The sequence below is a fragment of the Perca flavescens genome, chromosome 1, assembly GCF_004354835.1.
Source record: "Perca flavescens isolate YP-PL-M2 chromosome 1, PFLA_1.0, whole genome shotgun sequence".
Taxonomy (NCBI): Eukaryota; Metazoa; Chordata; class Actinopteri; order Perciformes; family Percidae; genus Perca; species Perca flavescens.
In genome coordinates this window covers 33,223,186-33,239,384 of record NC_041331.1, presented here as the reverse complement: position 1 = coordinate 33,239,384, position 16,199 = coordinate 33,223,186, and the positions used below count along the sequence as shown (strand labels likewise).

General features: G+C 38.4%; 1 protein-coding gene across 1 annotated transcript in view; it reads right to left on the bottom strand.

Moving 5' to 3' along the window:
• Positions 1-214: 214 nt before the first annotated feature.
• nptnb (neuroplastin b) overlaps positions 215-16,199 on the bottom strand; it is a 37,737-nt gene continuing 21,752 nt past the window's right edge. The window contains exons 3-9 of the mRNA XM_028576927.1: positions 14,732-14,906; positions 11,871-11,965; positions 8,409-8,542; positions 6,273-6,546; positions 615-636; positions 424-497; positions 215-331 (exon numbers count right to left, since the gene is read on the bottom strand). Of these exons, the coding sequence (XP_028432728.1) occupies positions 437-497; positions 615-636; positions 6,273-6,546; positions 8,409-8,542; positions 11,871-11,965; positions 14,732-14,906 (761 nt within the window). The 3' untranslated portion in view covers positions 215-331; positions 424-436. The remainder of the gene's footprint in view (positions 332-423; positions 498-614; positions 637-6,272; positions 6,547-8,408; positions 8,543-11,870; positions 11,966-14,731; positions 14,907-16,199) is intronic.

Below are 16,199 nucleotides of genomic sequence, written 5' to 3'. Positions count from 1 at the left end.
AATTATCTTGCATGCATTGTACATGATATGTAATACAAAAGGGATCACCTCATTTGAGGATATGATAAAATGAATAAAGGAGACATCAATAGCACATTAAAAATGTGTACACCTTTGTGGTGGTTTTAGTCATTATTCGTCATCCTGAAATCTCCACGTCAGACTGAATAAGGCATGCTTAAGACAGCCATTATGTTCTTTTTGTTGCCAGTGTTATGCTGATATTGTTTCTCATAAAATGAGACAAGATATGCTTTTTTCAAAACTGCCCGGAGCTGTATCCATCTCTGAAACCTTCATGTAGTCAAAAAATGCAGTTTAGCCATCTCATCTGTGAAGAGAAAATCAAGAGAAGGCGTGACTATGGATAATCCTCACAGTGTGTTCTATATTTAGCCCCCATCCCCTACAAGAGTGTCTTACTTGAGTAAATTGCTTATTTTGTATTCCTCTGGCGAATGTTTTTGTCCTTGTGGTTGTTTGTTGAATTTGTTTTCCTAGGAAAAAAGGAGTTATGATTTAGTGGCCTACAGGTTAAAGCAATTCAAATCACAGTAGCCAGTATTTCTGTATGAATTATGAATGTGTAGCAGTAAGAATATGTATTTACTTACATAGGTCCAACTGGTTCATCATCTTTGACACAGGAAGAGAACAGGACAAAAAACAGAACAAATAAGTCAAATATAAGATAAAGATAAAAGCAAAATATCTGTGTTGCATGTTTTAGCACATATATAGATATAATAATATGTACTTTAATTTGAACACAGTTTTCACAATTTTCCTTTATTTGGGGTGAAAAATCAACTTTCAGAAATCCAAATCCATCAGTGAACATAAATATTGTCGGATGATGCAGCCGAAAGCACAGATTGCTTTGAATACTCTAATACTGGTGTGGCAGAGTCGTGCACTGGTGGGAAGTTCTGACATCATAGACATGGGAGTCAGCTGCTGAACAGCTTTGTATGCACAAGCCGTGTGTCTGATAAACAGACTCAGGAGGAAAGCACTAAGCATACACAGAATTTAGTTGTGTCTTGCATTAAAAACGGTTTTTGGACACTAAAAGCTACTGAAGCCTATGACACATTTGTAGTAGAAGGACTGACATCTGAAAAAAAACTGTGGTATGGTCTCTTAAATAACCACATCTTTAAAGCCAAGCGTTCTAAACTTAACCTCAGATGCTATCTAAATCTCATGGGATTCTTGTTCATTTCAGACTGAGCATATGTGTAGGAGGGTTACAGATGGCTCACTTAAAGCCATCTTTTAATTACACTCAGCAATTTCGTAATGGTTTTGAGAGAGCCTAGTACATGGGTGTGACATTGTGACTGACTTGGCATAAAAATATGAATTCCTTCAAAGCTTTCTCTCAGCACGAATTCTCTGCAGTACACATTGGTTCATTTCTCTCTATTCAGTGCTAATTACATTCACATTATCGACATCAAATTAATAAAAATGCACATTTTCCAGAAATATATTCTCAGTAGGAATGCAATATAAAATGATCATTCTCTCTCACCATACAACAGTGCAATATATCTCCATTACAATGTAACAATAAGAAACACTGCAGGAAGAGGAACTGTATACTTTTTGATTGAGTGACAAATTAGTTAAATAATCCACAGCCTTGGGGTTGACATGGGTTGGTGTTTGGCATACTGATGAAAATGTGTCAACAAGTTAGTAACCAGTCACAGTGAGATATTTTCCATGCAGTTATAAGTCTAAGATAAGCAGCATTCCATGGCATTAACGTGGAGCAGATTATGACTTATGAATTGTAATGTTAGAGAAGAAAAACATGGTTCTGTGATCACTTCGAGGAAGATCATTTGTCGGCTTATCACACCGTTTTCACACCTCATATGTATACACCACAAAAGCTAGGTTTACTAATATGGCCTAGCAAGCACAAATAAAATAACAGATTTTTTCTGTGTGAGATTGATAGTTGAATGTTGATAACCATTGTTCCGCATCAAGTCTGATTGCATGAGTTATAGTTAGCTTAAAAACAGTTTTTAGCTTAAAATTTGACTTATTACATAAAGTGATCTGTTATTTAGCAAATCACACAGTAAAATCTGTATTTTTAGCAACTGGTTTTTGAAACACAGGATAGAAATGTCAGCCCATGGCTCTGTAGCATAAAAGTGTTCAAACACAGCTAAGCCATCAAGAGACCAGAATTCATAATGCACGCCGACAGGGGCCAAAACCTCCGGGAATCTGGGATGCTAAAAGGAGATTTTAGAGAGGCTTTGCATCGTGAGCAGGGAGTCCTCATTCCTGATTTGAATGACATAAACATGGCAAATATAATCCACCTTAATCGCTTCATTTTTCCGGTAGATGAAACCAAACTAGAGGCCATGCACAGAGCTTACTTGAGCTGCGTGGTTTGTGTATGTGCATGTATTTGACGCAAATAAGTAATAAGTAAAACATTGTATTTTCTTCTAATTATCAAGTAATTAACTATTTGTACCGGTCAGAAACAAATAATGTAACACAATTAACTAATGCAATTTAAATAAAGATAACAAATGATTATAGATGTGGTTAGCCACCATAGTGTATTATTGGTTCAGTAAATATATACATTCTACATTAAATAATGGTTAGTAATTAATAACATATGTTCAACATTGGAAATGTGTTCTTGTCGCTATTAAAAACTGTCACTCCTTACTGTGGGATTGCCTAAAGTCTGTGTATACCGGTAAATGGGGAGTTAAGAGGAAGAAAAGAGAAACAGCATCACAACTGATGACCACTTCTGATGACACTGAAGCCTAAAACAGGTTCATCTACTTAATATTCTTCCATTTGACTGAGTAAATCTTATTTAGTTTGGACTACAGTTGCATTTTTAGACGTCTTGTTAAGTAAATAAAAGGCAGGATGTGCCCCGAAGCTCTACTTGTTTTGTCCGTATTAGAGTGTGGAGTACAACTGTTGCCCAGTTCGAGTGATTCATATTAGTGGTTGTAGCTTTGTATTTTGCTTGTGTTATTTTATTCCAAAATGAAAAGAAGACAAAGCCACATGAGTAGAGGTCAGACAGAACCTGTGGTGACTGGAAAGGCCCTTAGGCTTTCTAGACATTTTCATCTTGTCACATTCTTATCATGTGATTTGTGTCTGCCTCCTATAGCACAGGCCATTTATTTTGTAAAATGGAACAAATGTATCTTATGCAGGGGATACTAGACAGGTTGAAATAAATGCATACATTGGTTATGTATGTTGAGAAAACCAACAAAGAATGAGTAAATGGATTCAAAATTAATTAATAATCAATTTGTTTCTGTATTTTTTCATTCCTGTGTTTACTTTTGCATTTCTTTGGCCACATTAGTGGTTTTGATATTTTGGTATAATATTCAGACCCAGACTGCAGACGCTTAGGTATAACCTTATTTGGCCACTAGAGTAGGAGCCCTTGAGGTTTTTTTGTACTCTTAACAGTCAAGTAGCGCTGTAATGCTACTACTGTATTGACCCGAATAGAGTACAGAGTTTTCTTTTATTCTATAGATTACTTTGAAAAACAAGGGTGACCCTGTATTAGAGGACCACACATTTACATTTACAGTAATTATACCAGTAGATGGTCTTATTGAATGAAGTAAATATCCGCATGTTTCACAGTGGTCCTATTTGTGTAAAAAAAAGGGATATGGGTGGTTTACAGCCTTAATACTGCTAGGCTGGATGGGCAGGTGCCCTTATACAGTGTGTCTGCTTGAGTGACTCAGTCCAAAAGGAGAAAATAATTTGAGGGTGTTAACATTTTTGTTTTAAGTTATATTTCCGTTACCTTAACAAAATAGAAAGGGGGGTATTCCGCAAGCAGGAGCCACAGTTACCCTAATATTGTGAAAGTGAATCAAGGCATGCAGGTGGTTTGGATTTGAATATGTAAAAGTACAATTAAATATTAAGAGATGTTCTGTCGCAAGGGGATAACTTTATCTCTTCCTTCTAAATAGTAATGTTTTTTATAAAAAAAAAAATCTTGATTGGGCTTTTAATATGACTAAAGATTATGGCTCCTTGTACAATCCATGTCAAAACCTATTACTGTAAATCGACTATCACCTGTGGCAACATGTGAGACTTTGTGGGTTTCAACATAATGAAAAAGGAAATGAATCAAGACACGTCTTCATTTCACCATAACTGGTACAAAAATAAACTTAATTTACTGTGTTAATATCTCAGCAAAGATCGTAATGTTTTGGATGGACTGTAGGTGCGTAAAAAACATACAAGTTGACAGAAAAAAAATAAAATCTCTGAAACCATGCAGGATCTCTCACTTACCACCCATTTAGATTATGTTGCCATTTGGAAAGAAGGGGAAAAGAATAGTAACCAATTAAGTTATGTCTTTTTAAATTATGTTTAATAGCCACAGGCTGATAACCCCACATGTGTATGAACATTGTTATTGTGCTATCAACATGGAAACAAATGTGCTGTTACCATTGCCATTAGCAGAGCACACCAATAGCCAACTTTTGGAAAGGTTAGTTGGAACGACACATCGTAACACACGTAAATATGTTGATTTGCGTGGAATGGGTCGATGCGTTGCACTACTTATGTTCATCCCCAATTTGGCGGTTCCTGCTCCTGGGAATGCTTAAAATTCTTTATCAACGCCGCTTTATCAGAGTGTCAAATATTCTGATTCAATAGACTGGCCTTAAGGACTTATATTTTATTTATTCATTATTTATATTTTTGATGGTGCAATATTCACTTTGTGAATGCTACAATAATAATTCAACTGTGCAATACTGAGGTTTACTTAGATTAATACTGCATTTATTAATACCGCACATTAGATCCCATTTTTCAGCGCTATTATTATTTACAATTTTGTATATATTTTAGTATTCATATTTTCACATATTTCATATCTTTTCTATTTTTACATATTGTTTTAGTATAATGCACATATTTTTGTTTTTATTTTTACATACATATTTCTTATCTCTATTGTGTTAAAGGACAATTCTGGTGCAAAATGACCCTAGGGGTTAATAACATTTGTGTACCGAGTCGAACGTTCTCTGGGATCTGTTTTCTTGTCTTCTTTGTCTCTAGCTTTTATCAAGCTACCGCAAAACCGGTGGTTACCTGCTAACGCTAGCTTCCGGGGCACTTTGTAAATCACTATTTTATACCACTAACAAGGCTCAAAATAGCACCACACTTAAGATGGCGCCCTAATGTAGACACGAACACTACAGTCTTTATAATCTATCTTTTTAATAAACTGTCTGTACACTTACAAAGTTCTCAATACTTCGGTTTGCATGTAGGGACCCTCATTATGCTACCGTTGAAGTGTGGTGCTATTTTGAGCCTTGTTAGTGGTATAAAATTGTGATTTACCAAGTGCTCCAAAAGCTAGCGTTAGCAGGTAACCACCAGTTTTGCGGTAGCTTGTTAAAAGCTAGAGACGCATTCGAGTAGCATGAAAACAGATCCCAGAGAACGTTTGACTCGGTACACATATGTTATTAACCCCTAGGTTCACTTTGTGCCGGAAAAGTCCTTTAATATATTTCCTATTCTAATTAATTTCTTATTTCTGTTTGTTCTTATAACTTCTCTAAATATTTCTACTCGAGGGGGCAATGTAACAAACCGCCACGATCAATAAAGTGTTTTGACGGATTGATTGATTTCCAGCACATTTGCAAATTTGTTTTCTGTTTGTTTTCTGTGCATATGGATATATAAAACTAAACAACGTAGATTTACATAACATGTCACGCTGTAAGTCGGTTTATGCAACTGTAGATAAGATACCACATTTTGCCATATTGGAAAACAAGTAAACACTAAATAAATACAATGTATTGAGAGATGCAGACTTCTCTACAAAATGGACTGTAACTCGCTTAATTCTTAACCGAATTCTTTGAAATTTGGTGTGCTATAAATGTGAGAAATTGAACATGATACTGGTTACTTATTGCAATTAAATTCAGTTACTGGGGGCGTCACTGGATACACATATGACAAGTCCACCTCTGTTTTAGTTTCAGTTTCAGGGCAGTACAAAGGTACTGTCTTTTTAAAATATTGCAATACCTTTATAGCAAAGACCAGACATCACACAACAGGTTTCAAATTGCAGTGTTGTAATTTAAACATAAATAATGTCATATCTAATTTCATATTGTATTTATTAATGCCCACTGCTAGTAACAGAGAAAAAGTTTTCTTACCATCAATAATGTCGTCTGGCGTCTTGCGTTTCTCGTACACAACAATGATGACTACTAGGATTATAATTTCTGCGAGCACACCCAGGAAAGGCCAAAGCGGTGCAAGGTTGCTGCGCACCCGTAGTATAGTGGTCTCAGCAGTGTTTCCAATCACATTACTTGCATTGCATTGGTATATTCCAGGATCGGTGTTTATGTCCAGGTTTAGTATGTTGAGCTCTGTGTAGTTGTCTCTGATTGTGATGAAGAAGCGTCCAGTAGAGTTGTCAATGTCCTGGAACACAATGATCATTTCTCAAAGTTGATTTGAAAATGTTAAACAAAAGTTGAATTGTTGCCCTTTCTACCTACTGTACCTATATACAGTATATGTATATATAGGTACAGTATATGTGTATGTACATATATATAAAAAAGGGCTGTCAATGTTAACGCGTTAACGCATTAACGCATGGAATTAATCTAAAAAAAATTACGCGTTATTATTTTTTTATTAAGTTTGACCCCAACCTCTTCCCGTTATCCCAGCTGGTGGTCACGCTTCGTTTGATACGTGTGTCTCGGCAAACAGCGCACCTAATCGATGACAATTGACAGCTGCACTCATTCACTTTGCGTGTTAAAAACAGCAGAAAGGCATTTTGCCGAAACGTGCTAGCCAGTTTCTTGAAGTTGCAAATGAGTGGGACATAACGGGCAAGGTCACAACTATAGGAACAGACAGCGCTTGCAATATTATTGCCGCTGCAAGGAGTCTACCATTCGAGCATTTGCCATGTGTGGCGCACACGATACAAAGGGTGATCATGTGGATTTGACAGCGTTTTAGCCAAATGCCTTAAAATAGTCATACACTTTAGACACAGTCCCGCAATCACAGCAGAGCTGAAAGCTCAGCAAGCCTCTCATGGACTCGTCCAGGATGTACTGACACGCTGGAATTCAACTCTTGGAATGATCAGGCGGATTCAACACAACAAACATCCACTGAAAGCAAGGCTGGCACAGCAGAAGCAAAAGTTATCCATGCAAACCTCAGCTGAATATGACAGGCTGGCAAAGTTGGAAACACAAAAAGGTGAAAGACTGTGAGAAGAAGTGAGAACTTAGACTTAGACCTTAAGTGCTTGCCCAGAGCAGAGAGGGGAGAGGTGTGGCAAAAGCTGAGTGAGATGCTGAAGGATGGAGAACCTGCACCACAGGCCTTTGGAGAAAAAGTGGAGCCAGAGCCACCAAAGAAGAAGATGGCCCTCCTACTGATGGGATCAGAGTCAGATTCTGATGATGAGGTACTGTCCACAGATAAACCTCTAGAGAGGTACAAGGCAGAGGCCTGTGTCAGCATGGAGACTTGTCTACTACAGTGGTGGTTGTCACAAACAGGTGCTTATGATAAGCTGGCCCATATTGCAAAAAGGTAATTGGCTACACCTGGCTCAACAGTGCCATGTGAGAGACTGTTCTCTTTGGCAGGCAACATACTGCAGAAGAAGAGGTCAGCTCTATCATCTGAAAATCTGCCTGAGCAACTGGTTGAAAGAAGACTAGACTATATGATTGGTTGACAGGAGGCATGATGCACAGATGCACACTTTTTGAAGTAATTATGTTTAACCAAGAATGTAGAGATCGTTCTCTCTGTCTCTCCACATACATAATGGCAGTCTATTCCTAAAATAGGCCTGCTTATTGTTGCATTCATTTGAGTTGATGTAACTATGTAAAAAAAAAAATTTACAGGTAAGCTATTTGTGACTTTGTAGCAGACATTACTTTGTAACAGTTGTTAGTTACTGCTTCATATTTCTGCAATTCATATGGATGCTTCAACAAATTAAGATTGTTATTGAACACTTGTTTAATAAATGTTAATGGTTGTAATAATAAAACTGAATAATTAGTTTCTTAAACAAGTTTGTCATGCATTTATATATTTCAACACTGCATGTAGTAAATTCTAGTATTTAAAATTTGCGATTAATCGTTATTAACTTGATTCAATTTTTTAATTGATTGACAGCACTAATATATATACTGTATATGTATATGTATATATATATATATGTGTGTGTGTGTGTGTGTGTGTGTGTGTGTGTGTGTGTGTGTGTGTGTGTGTGTGTGTGTGTGTAATAATACCGTGTAGGATGTTCCGTCCACTTTACGCCATGTCCAGGTGGGATGTGGGTAACCAACAGACTTGCAGTAAAGCATTCCATTTTCTCCCTCGTTTTTATTTTCACTTCGCTTGTGGCCAGTGATATCAGGTTTTGCTGGAAAGGTAAAATAAATGGATCATTAGCTGAGTTGGCAGAAGTAAGACACTCAAAAGAACGTTTTAACTCCGACCAGATGGCATGAATAAAAAAAGCATGATTGGCTGCTCTGGCTATGGTAATGCATTGTGTTTTTCAGATGTCTATGTAAGAGAGTGGAGTGTAATTAAGAGTCTCTATAGTGGGGTTGATACACTAAAGTGGCATGTACATTTTCTTCCGGAAATGTCATAACTTAAAGCAATTGCAGTTGATAAGAAGGATAGTTAGTGGGCTGTTTTCAGAGATTTAAAAAAAAAATATCATGCATCACACTGCACTATTTAGTTCAAGGCATGTCATTACTTCATATGTACTTAACAGTATCTCACACAGAGGTTACTGCATTTTTTTTTCTCCAATTGACTGCAATCTCCTGATAGTTTTTTTTTATTCTTTCTAAAAATAAAGCTAAAACATATTACAGGGGGTATTTATCTTATTCTAAGGTAAATGGGTATCTACTTCTGTATTTGCAAATATACTTTTAACATCCAGTTATTTAACACATACTGTAGCATTAATTATATTTTAAGTATTAGACTACAGCCCCCATTAGTCTTTGACACAAGCGTGCGGTCAAAACCACATAGGGGCAGTAGTTGATGAATGCTTACAAAATAACTTGCTAATATAAAGAGGTTTAAGTAGAAGATAATAGTAGTTTTTTTAGTAGTAGATACCTGATAAGCTTAAAATATAGACAAAATAATCCGGTATGTCTTTTCAGCGTATGAGAAAGGTAAATGAAAGAAACCCTATTTGTAAAACTACATTGAGTCTAGTAGAACAGAGGCTTGCCTTATAAAAAGTATAGTTTTGGGTGTGCAGTTATTTTGGAAACACATTTACCCCCACCACCAAACCCCAGCAATGGGGAATATCACCCTGGAAGAGATAAAAGCATTCCAATACAATTCATAATGAGGTCAGGGAAGAGGGGGATCAGTATGATATAAGAGTTTCCAGATGTTCCCTTTTAAAATAATTCCACAGTGAATTCCACAAAAGAGATTTTGAGCCCAAGGAAAATGGTGTGAAGTGTTCCTAATTAATGAAATAACTGATAACAAAAATGCAACAAAAAGGTTATGAATTTAATAAATGTTGGCATATGTCATTAAGCACTGCAACAGATGCCAAGTCAAAGTGATCTATCAATAGAACATAGTCTTTCCAAAAGGTGAGACACAGACTCTCCATGTAACTCTGCACAACATCAGGAAGATAACTGTTCCTGCTTTTCCACTAATCCTCAAAATTACAATAATTCCTTCCATGCAATTAAGCAGGATAAGAGTAAGGCCTGGAGTGAGCATTTTTCAGCTGTGTATGGATAATGAAGCAGGAGGGGTCTGAGCTCTTTGGTGACATCACCCCGCTCTAATTATGGTACACACGTGCTCCCAGAGCCTTATCCTGACTGTATTATCTCTGTGACAGACAGCACAGAGACAGCCCTCAGAGTGGTGCTTAAACACGCAGAAACCTCCATTTCACACTCCTGACTACGATTGCTGTGGTTATTAATCTGTGTGAGCAGAGGAGCAAGGTCGAAACTGTCAGAAAGAATAGAAAAAAAGCAGATTAAGATGACACCAGACATTAATGGGCCATTTAATCAAATCCTTCATTAGTTGCTTTGTGTTTAAGTGGCTACATGTTGAGAATTTGCCAATAAATATTTTTCTTTTAAGGAAAATGTGAAATTATTAGTATGGATGTTAAAAGAATTTCATAGAGAAATGTGCTTAATGTTTACTAAAATTTGAGAAATATAAGGTCCCAAATATGTATCTGTGGTAAGCTTAGTATCGCAGACAATAAACCACAGAGATGGCTGGGACGGGATTCAGAGCCTTAATCCTATAACATCACAGAATCCTCCATCTGTTGCCTCTGAGCTGAGTCCTGCAAGGATGAGTGTGCCAAGGACACTGTAGGCGAGGGATCTCAGTGAACTGTTGCCAGAAGCGCAGTGCAAAGCTGGCTAGCATAACAGCGGGCTTGCTACCTGGGTCACAGAAGATCTCAAACACCTCTAGATAATTACAAGAGTGTTTAATAACTGAAGAAAATGCTTTGTAAACGTCAACACATTCTGTTATTTAAAGATTTTTTTAGACATTGCATGTCGGCCTATTTAAAGGGCATGCATCATCAGTTTAGTTGAAAGACTGACTTCTTCCTCCAGGGGACAAATAGCAAGCTTCAACAGTCACAGGCCGGCAGTCTAGTGATGGCGAGCACACTTCAGTTTGAATGGTGATGAGTCCCATCATCACACAATCCAGTGGAAGCAGAACACACATGGTCATCACCCATGTTATGCAATCAGGCAGCGCTTTAAGACAGCCACGGAATAAGAGTCAGGGCATGCTCAGTATGCACCATAGCCATGCCACAACAAATTGGCTTAAGCACTACACACGGGCAAGCTTCTCTTGAACAGGGTTTCACTTGCCCTTTCTCAGAGAAGAATCCTTATTCAAGTTGATGGCTTTGCTGTCAGCTTGAATGAAACCAACACAGTAGTTCTTTGGTTAGGTTGTTTTGCTATTACATAGACTGTCCTAGTTCACTTACTCTACTTAAACCATTATTAGTTCTATGAAATATAAAAGTGATTTACAAACCTTAAATCGTTAGTTCAATTCAGTTTTCAAAAGTGTATAACTGCTCTTAAGGTTGCCTCCTAGTGGGGTTTGTGTTTGCAGGTATTGGTGAGCATGTGCGGTGCAGAGCAAGATATTTGTTGGGGCATTTTAGCCTTTAATATACAGGACAGCTGTAGACAGGAAAGGGGGAGAGAGGGGGGGGGGAGACATGCAGCAAATGGCCACAGGTCGGACTCAAACCCTGAGCCGCTGCATCGAGGACTGAGCCTCTGCATGTGGGTGCCCACTCTACCAGGTGAGCTACCCAGGCGCCCAGCGCCTGTCTATTTTGACTGTTGTCTCAGTGAAAGCCAAGAGTGACAACAGCCTCAGGATTGGCCCCTGTCATCTGCACTGCACTGGATGAATTCAAACATCTTTGTCAACAAGGACCCTCTTTACACAGCTTTGAGTGGTTATCTTTCTAAGGAAGCCTTTAGCTCTCCATCTCTCAGTAGAAAACCACAATAACATGGTAAAAGCAAAAACTAAAGCCAGAGCTTTTTCAGAATTTGATTACATCATTGTGGAAATCAAATTGCCAGACATTGGCTTTTTTTAACAAGTGATATTTGATGTCATGCATGTAACAAAGTTTGAGGTGTTAAGATGTGATGGATTAATCTTACCTTTTACTTCAATTGTAGCATTTGCATTCGGTGCCATGTCAAATGTGTAAACACACATGTATTCCCCGGAATCATCTGCCCGTGGTTTAGCAATTCTACACACAAAAATACAAAACCAACTTATTCCATAGTCTTAATTTACCAGTCACTTACACTGTGAGTAGTCAAGTAAATTAAGTCAACTTATGTCAGTTTAACTCTAGTTATTAGTTTGGACATGTTGTTATATTACGTAACAGCAGCTCTGGATTCTGCAAGTAAGGGCACCAAGGGCATTTTAGCTGTAGACTTCAGAGTAATACTGATGTAATATGACAAGGAATAGACCAATTGGTCTTATCTTGTGGCTAGGAAAAGTCTGGCATGTCTACGGGGGCGACAGTAGCTTTTTGCTCCAGTGATTATACTTTGTGACAGAAGGAACTAACAACTAGTTGGTACTTAAGGTATGGTCGTTTGTTGTAGTTAAATGCATAGGTAGCTATACTTCAGTATTTGGCTTAAGGCAGTGAATAAACGTCAACAGTAACGTTACCTAAGTGAAAACAGCGTGTAGTTCCTTTTTAGAAACAGTTTGCTTTGTTTGCAATCGTTTCTCAAAAGCATCATATGTCTTACAATTACATTCCAGGATATAATGTTAGTATCCCTTATCTGCCCTTTCTCACAGAATTAGTTTTTGTATCAGAATAAAAGCCTAATGTAGGCGTATGGCGCTGTGGAGGAGGGTCTGGTTAGTCCACACAGCATTCCGGGACGGAAGAGAAACTTGCTGTGGTTTGTTGGCAGTTCGTTAAACCAATCACAATTGTCATGTGCGCCGCTAAGCACCGGGAAATGCCACGGTGCCGCGGCAAAATAGCCTCGAGAAGGAACTTGTTTTGGTTGAACATGTGTACGTTCAAAAGTTGTTTTAGTCGTGCAACAGAAAGCTCAGATTGGACAGATAGTCTATCTAGCTGTCTGGATTTACCCTGCAGAGATCGGAGGAGCAGTTAACCATAGTCCTCATAAATCGACCGGAGGTTAAAATTTCAACACAAACAAAACTGATGAAGTGGACATCCGGCTGAAAAGAGTGAAATCCGGCGGAATTTCCGACGGCAACGGAGCAATCCCAGAATTGGAACGTCGTGGATGTACACTAAGCCTAATGTTACAGCTGTAAATGTTTAGCTTTACAGATATCACACATAGCTAATGAATAATTCCAGATACATAACACATTTTTCAATGTGCATCTCAAATTCACATTTTCACTTAATATGACCACTACTACTGACATTACTAAATATTGTGCCAAAACATGAACAATAACATTGCTGTCAGTGGGCTTGCTAACGTTATCTACCATTACCCTAGGATACCAAAACAGGTGATTTAACGTCACCACTCATTTTACACATAGTTTAGCAACAAAACAAAATGCTGAGGGAACATTACTAGGTTTTTTCCATTTTGGTTTTGGGCGGTATGCACCTAACCTGACTCCGCCAGATGGATTGCTTTGCATTTGCTTTGCATATCCATCTGGGAACTTTCTGTTGGAGAACTTTTGGGAAGGGGCGAAAATACTGGTTAGCTGATTGGATAAACCATCTGTCTATCACCACATATGTTGGTGATAGACGGGCCATATCAACCAATCAGATCAAACTCTTGCCGAAACCAGTCCGGAGAAGAGCAAAAACATCTTTTCCTCCGAGAAAAGCCTCCAGTGCCATTTTTTGCTCTTCTTAAAGTGAAGGAATACTTTCTAATTCGGATAAAACATCTCATCCGTGGAAGCTGCCATGTTGTTTAGACTAACAGTCGCTTCTCGTTGGTTCTCGATTGGTCGGTCGTTTGCGAACGGCTCTAAATTTTCTCTATCTCAAGAAGCCAGACTGATCTGCGAGTAGAAAACTGGAGCTTGCGAGATCAGGACGGTCTCACGAAGCTAGTATGCACCCCCACTAACCTGGAAAGTTTTAAGCAGTAACGTTAATACAACGTGTAAAACGTTAGCTTTTTGTCTCATCTGGGGTCTGATAAACAGTAAATTCATCAAATTCAGTGTCCATAACGCTATTTTCCAATATAGCTGTAATATTTCAAGGGACCCACGTAAATGCGGTTTTCATGTGGAGGCTTTCGTCACTGTCACTCTGCCTGAGAAACGCCTACACTTGCGCTGTTGTTTATTTGGTTGCCATGACTTCGCGAGTGATGACGTCCTGTCACTGTTCCAGTTGCTCACCCTCAAAGGGGAGGGAGAGCGGATGACTGGTCGCTTGAGGCGGTGCCCCGCTGCTAAATGTATATAGGGGAAACCCTGAATCTAGCTTCAATGACTTGTTGTATCTCCCATGTCTACGGAAAATTCACAAAACATGCACATTAACTACTTATTGTAGAACAGGGAAATGTCTGCAACACTGTAGTCTGACCCATTCAATACTGACTGTCAGTTATCCAAGCTGAACAACAAACCTGATTTACGATTTCTGAAAATGTGAGCAATGCTCCTATTTCAAATTTAGAGACCAATCAGTACACTGCCTTTGTCTCAGCAAGGTTCTGCTCTCCAACAAATTTAGAGACCAATCAGTATACTGCCTTTGTCTCAGCAAGGTTCTGTTCTCCAACATTTTCTGACAAGAACTTTACCAGACCCCCACTGTTTGAGACCGAGATGTGATTATGCAAGACTACCTCAGCATTGCTTTTTGTTTGCGTAGCCACTTCCATTTTAAAATAAGCATTTAGAAAAATTGTACATACATTCTTATTCACTTTCCATTGCAGGGAATACTTGTCTGCAATTTCCTCTCACCAAAACTATATCCTACTTACTACATAGAGGCAAAGCTGTTTGTCACCTGTATGCTGTGTTCCTCTGCTCTGTCCGTGTGTTTGTGATTTCCTTTCCATTCTTCACCCAGAAGCTTTCCTTGTGGGGAGTGTGGGCAGTGGTGAGGTTACACTGCAGGGTAACTGGTTTGATAGGGGTGTCCGCTGATAGGATGGTCTGATCAGAGGCATTGATCTTTGGTTCTGGAAGATAGAGACAGTCAAACCTTATCACAGAAGTGGGGCTCAACATTGTTTTAATGCTTCCTCCCGTGCTATAGTAGCTGTAGGCTGTATGCTGTTTTATACGATCTGTGTAGGAGGGTGTCAAGGAAGTGAAGACAAATGTGCACCCAACAAACAAACAAAAGACATAAGTACATGAAACAGCTGTTAAGCCTTGTATCGATCATTTATCTTTAGAGAAAAAAAGTAGTGATTAAGTAATATTTCTGGATATCAACATAAAGACTATAAGAGAAAATGCTAACAAAACATCTCTCTTATATTGTGGAAAACTAAATATGAATTTATGTCACACCTATCTCTTGTTACAGCACTGCATTCATAAATGCTTTTCTGAATGCTCTAGTTGTACAGTCACGCAGACTCTAAGAGGATATTTGACAGATAGACAATATACCGAAGCTGATAACTGCAGTAATTTAAACTGCTCATATTATGCTCATTTTCAGGTTCATAATTGTATTTGGAGGTTGTACCGGAATAGGTTAATGTGGTTTAATTTTCAGAAAACACCATATATTTGTTGTACTGCACACTGCTGCAGCTCCTCTTTTCACCCTGTGTGTTGAGCTCTCTGTTTTAGCTACAGAGTGAGACATCAAATTTCTGTTCCATCTTTGTTGGGAGTCGCACATGAGCAGTAGCTAGGTAAGCACTGCTAGCTAGTCCGTTGCAGAGCATGAGGTTGTGCCATGCTAGCAGCTAGGCGAGCATTATAACATGTGTCACAAAGGGACACACGTTTGTCACGGAAGTAAAGGCCGGACTGCAATTGAGCTGTTTGTAGCAGTTTGTGAACCGTGTTTTCTGTTGATGGTAAGTCCCTTTGGGGTGGACTTTGGGCATTTTCACTTTGTAAACCTATAACATGCACAAAAAAGATATATAACCCAATACAGTAAAGGGGAAAAGCAAAAAAGCATAATATGAGCACTCATTTTAACAGGAAACTGAATGGGCTCTCAAAGATGGCTTACCCTATGCTTGCATGTGAATGTCATCAGAAAATATACAGTAGAAGTAAAAAAAACAAAAAAAGCTGTGTATTTGGAGATCTGGGCTGAAGATTTATACACTGAACAGTCCTTTGACATTTAAGATTACTGCTGAACAACTACCTACATTACTTAAATCTTTAAATTGCTAAGCAATGGTTACTAAACGATACCAGGGTACATTTCTCAAGGACGTTCAGGGAAGCAGGAGGTGTCATCTGAGAGCGAGGTGCCCTTTGCTCTGCCTTGAGTAGTG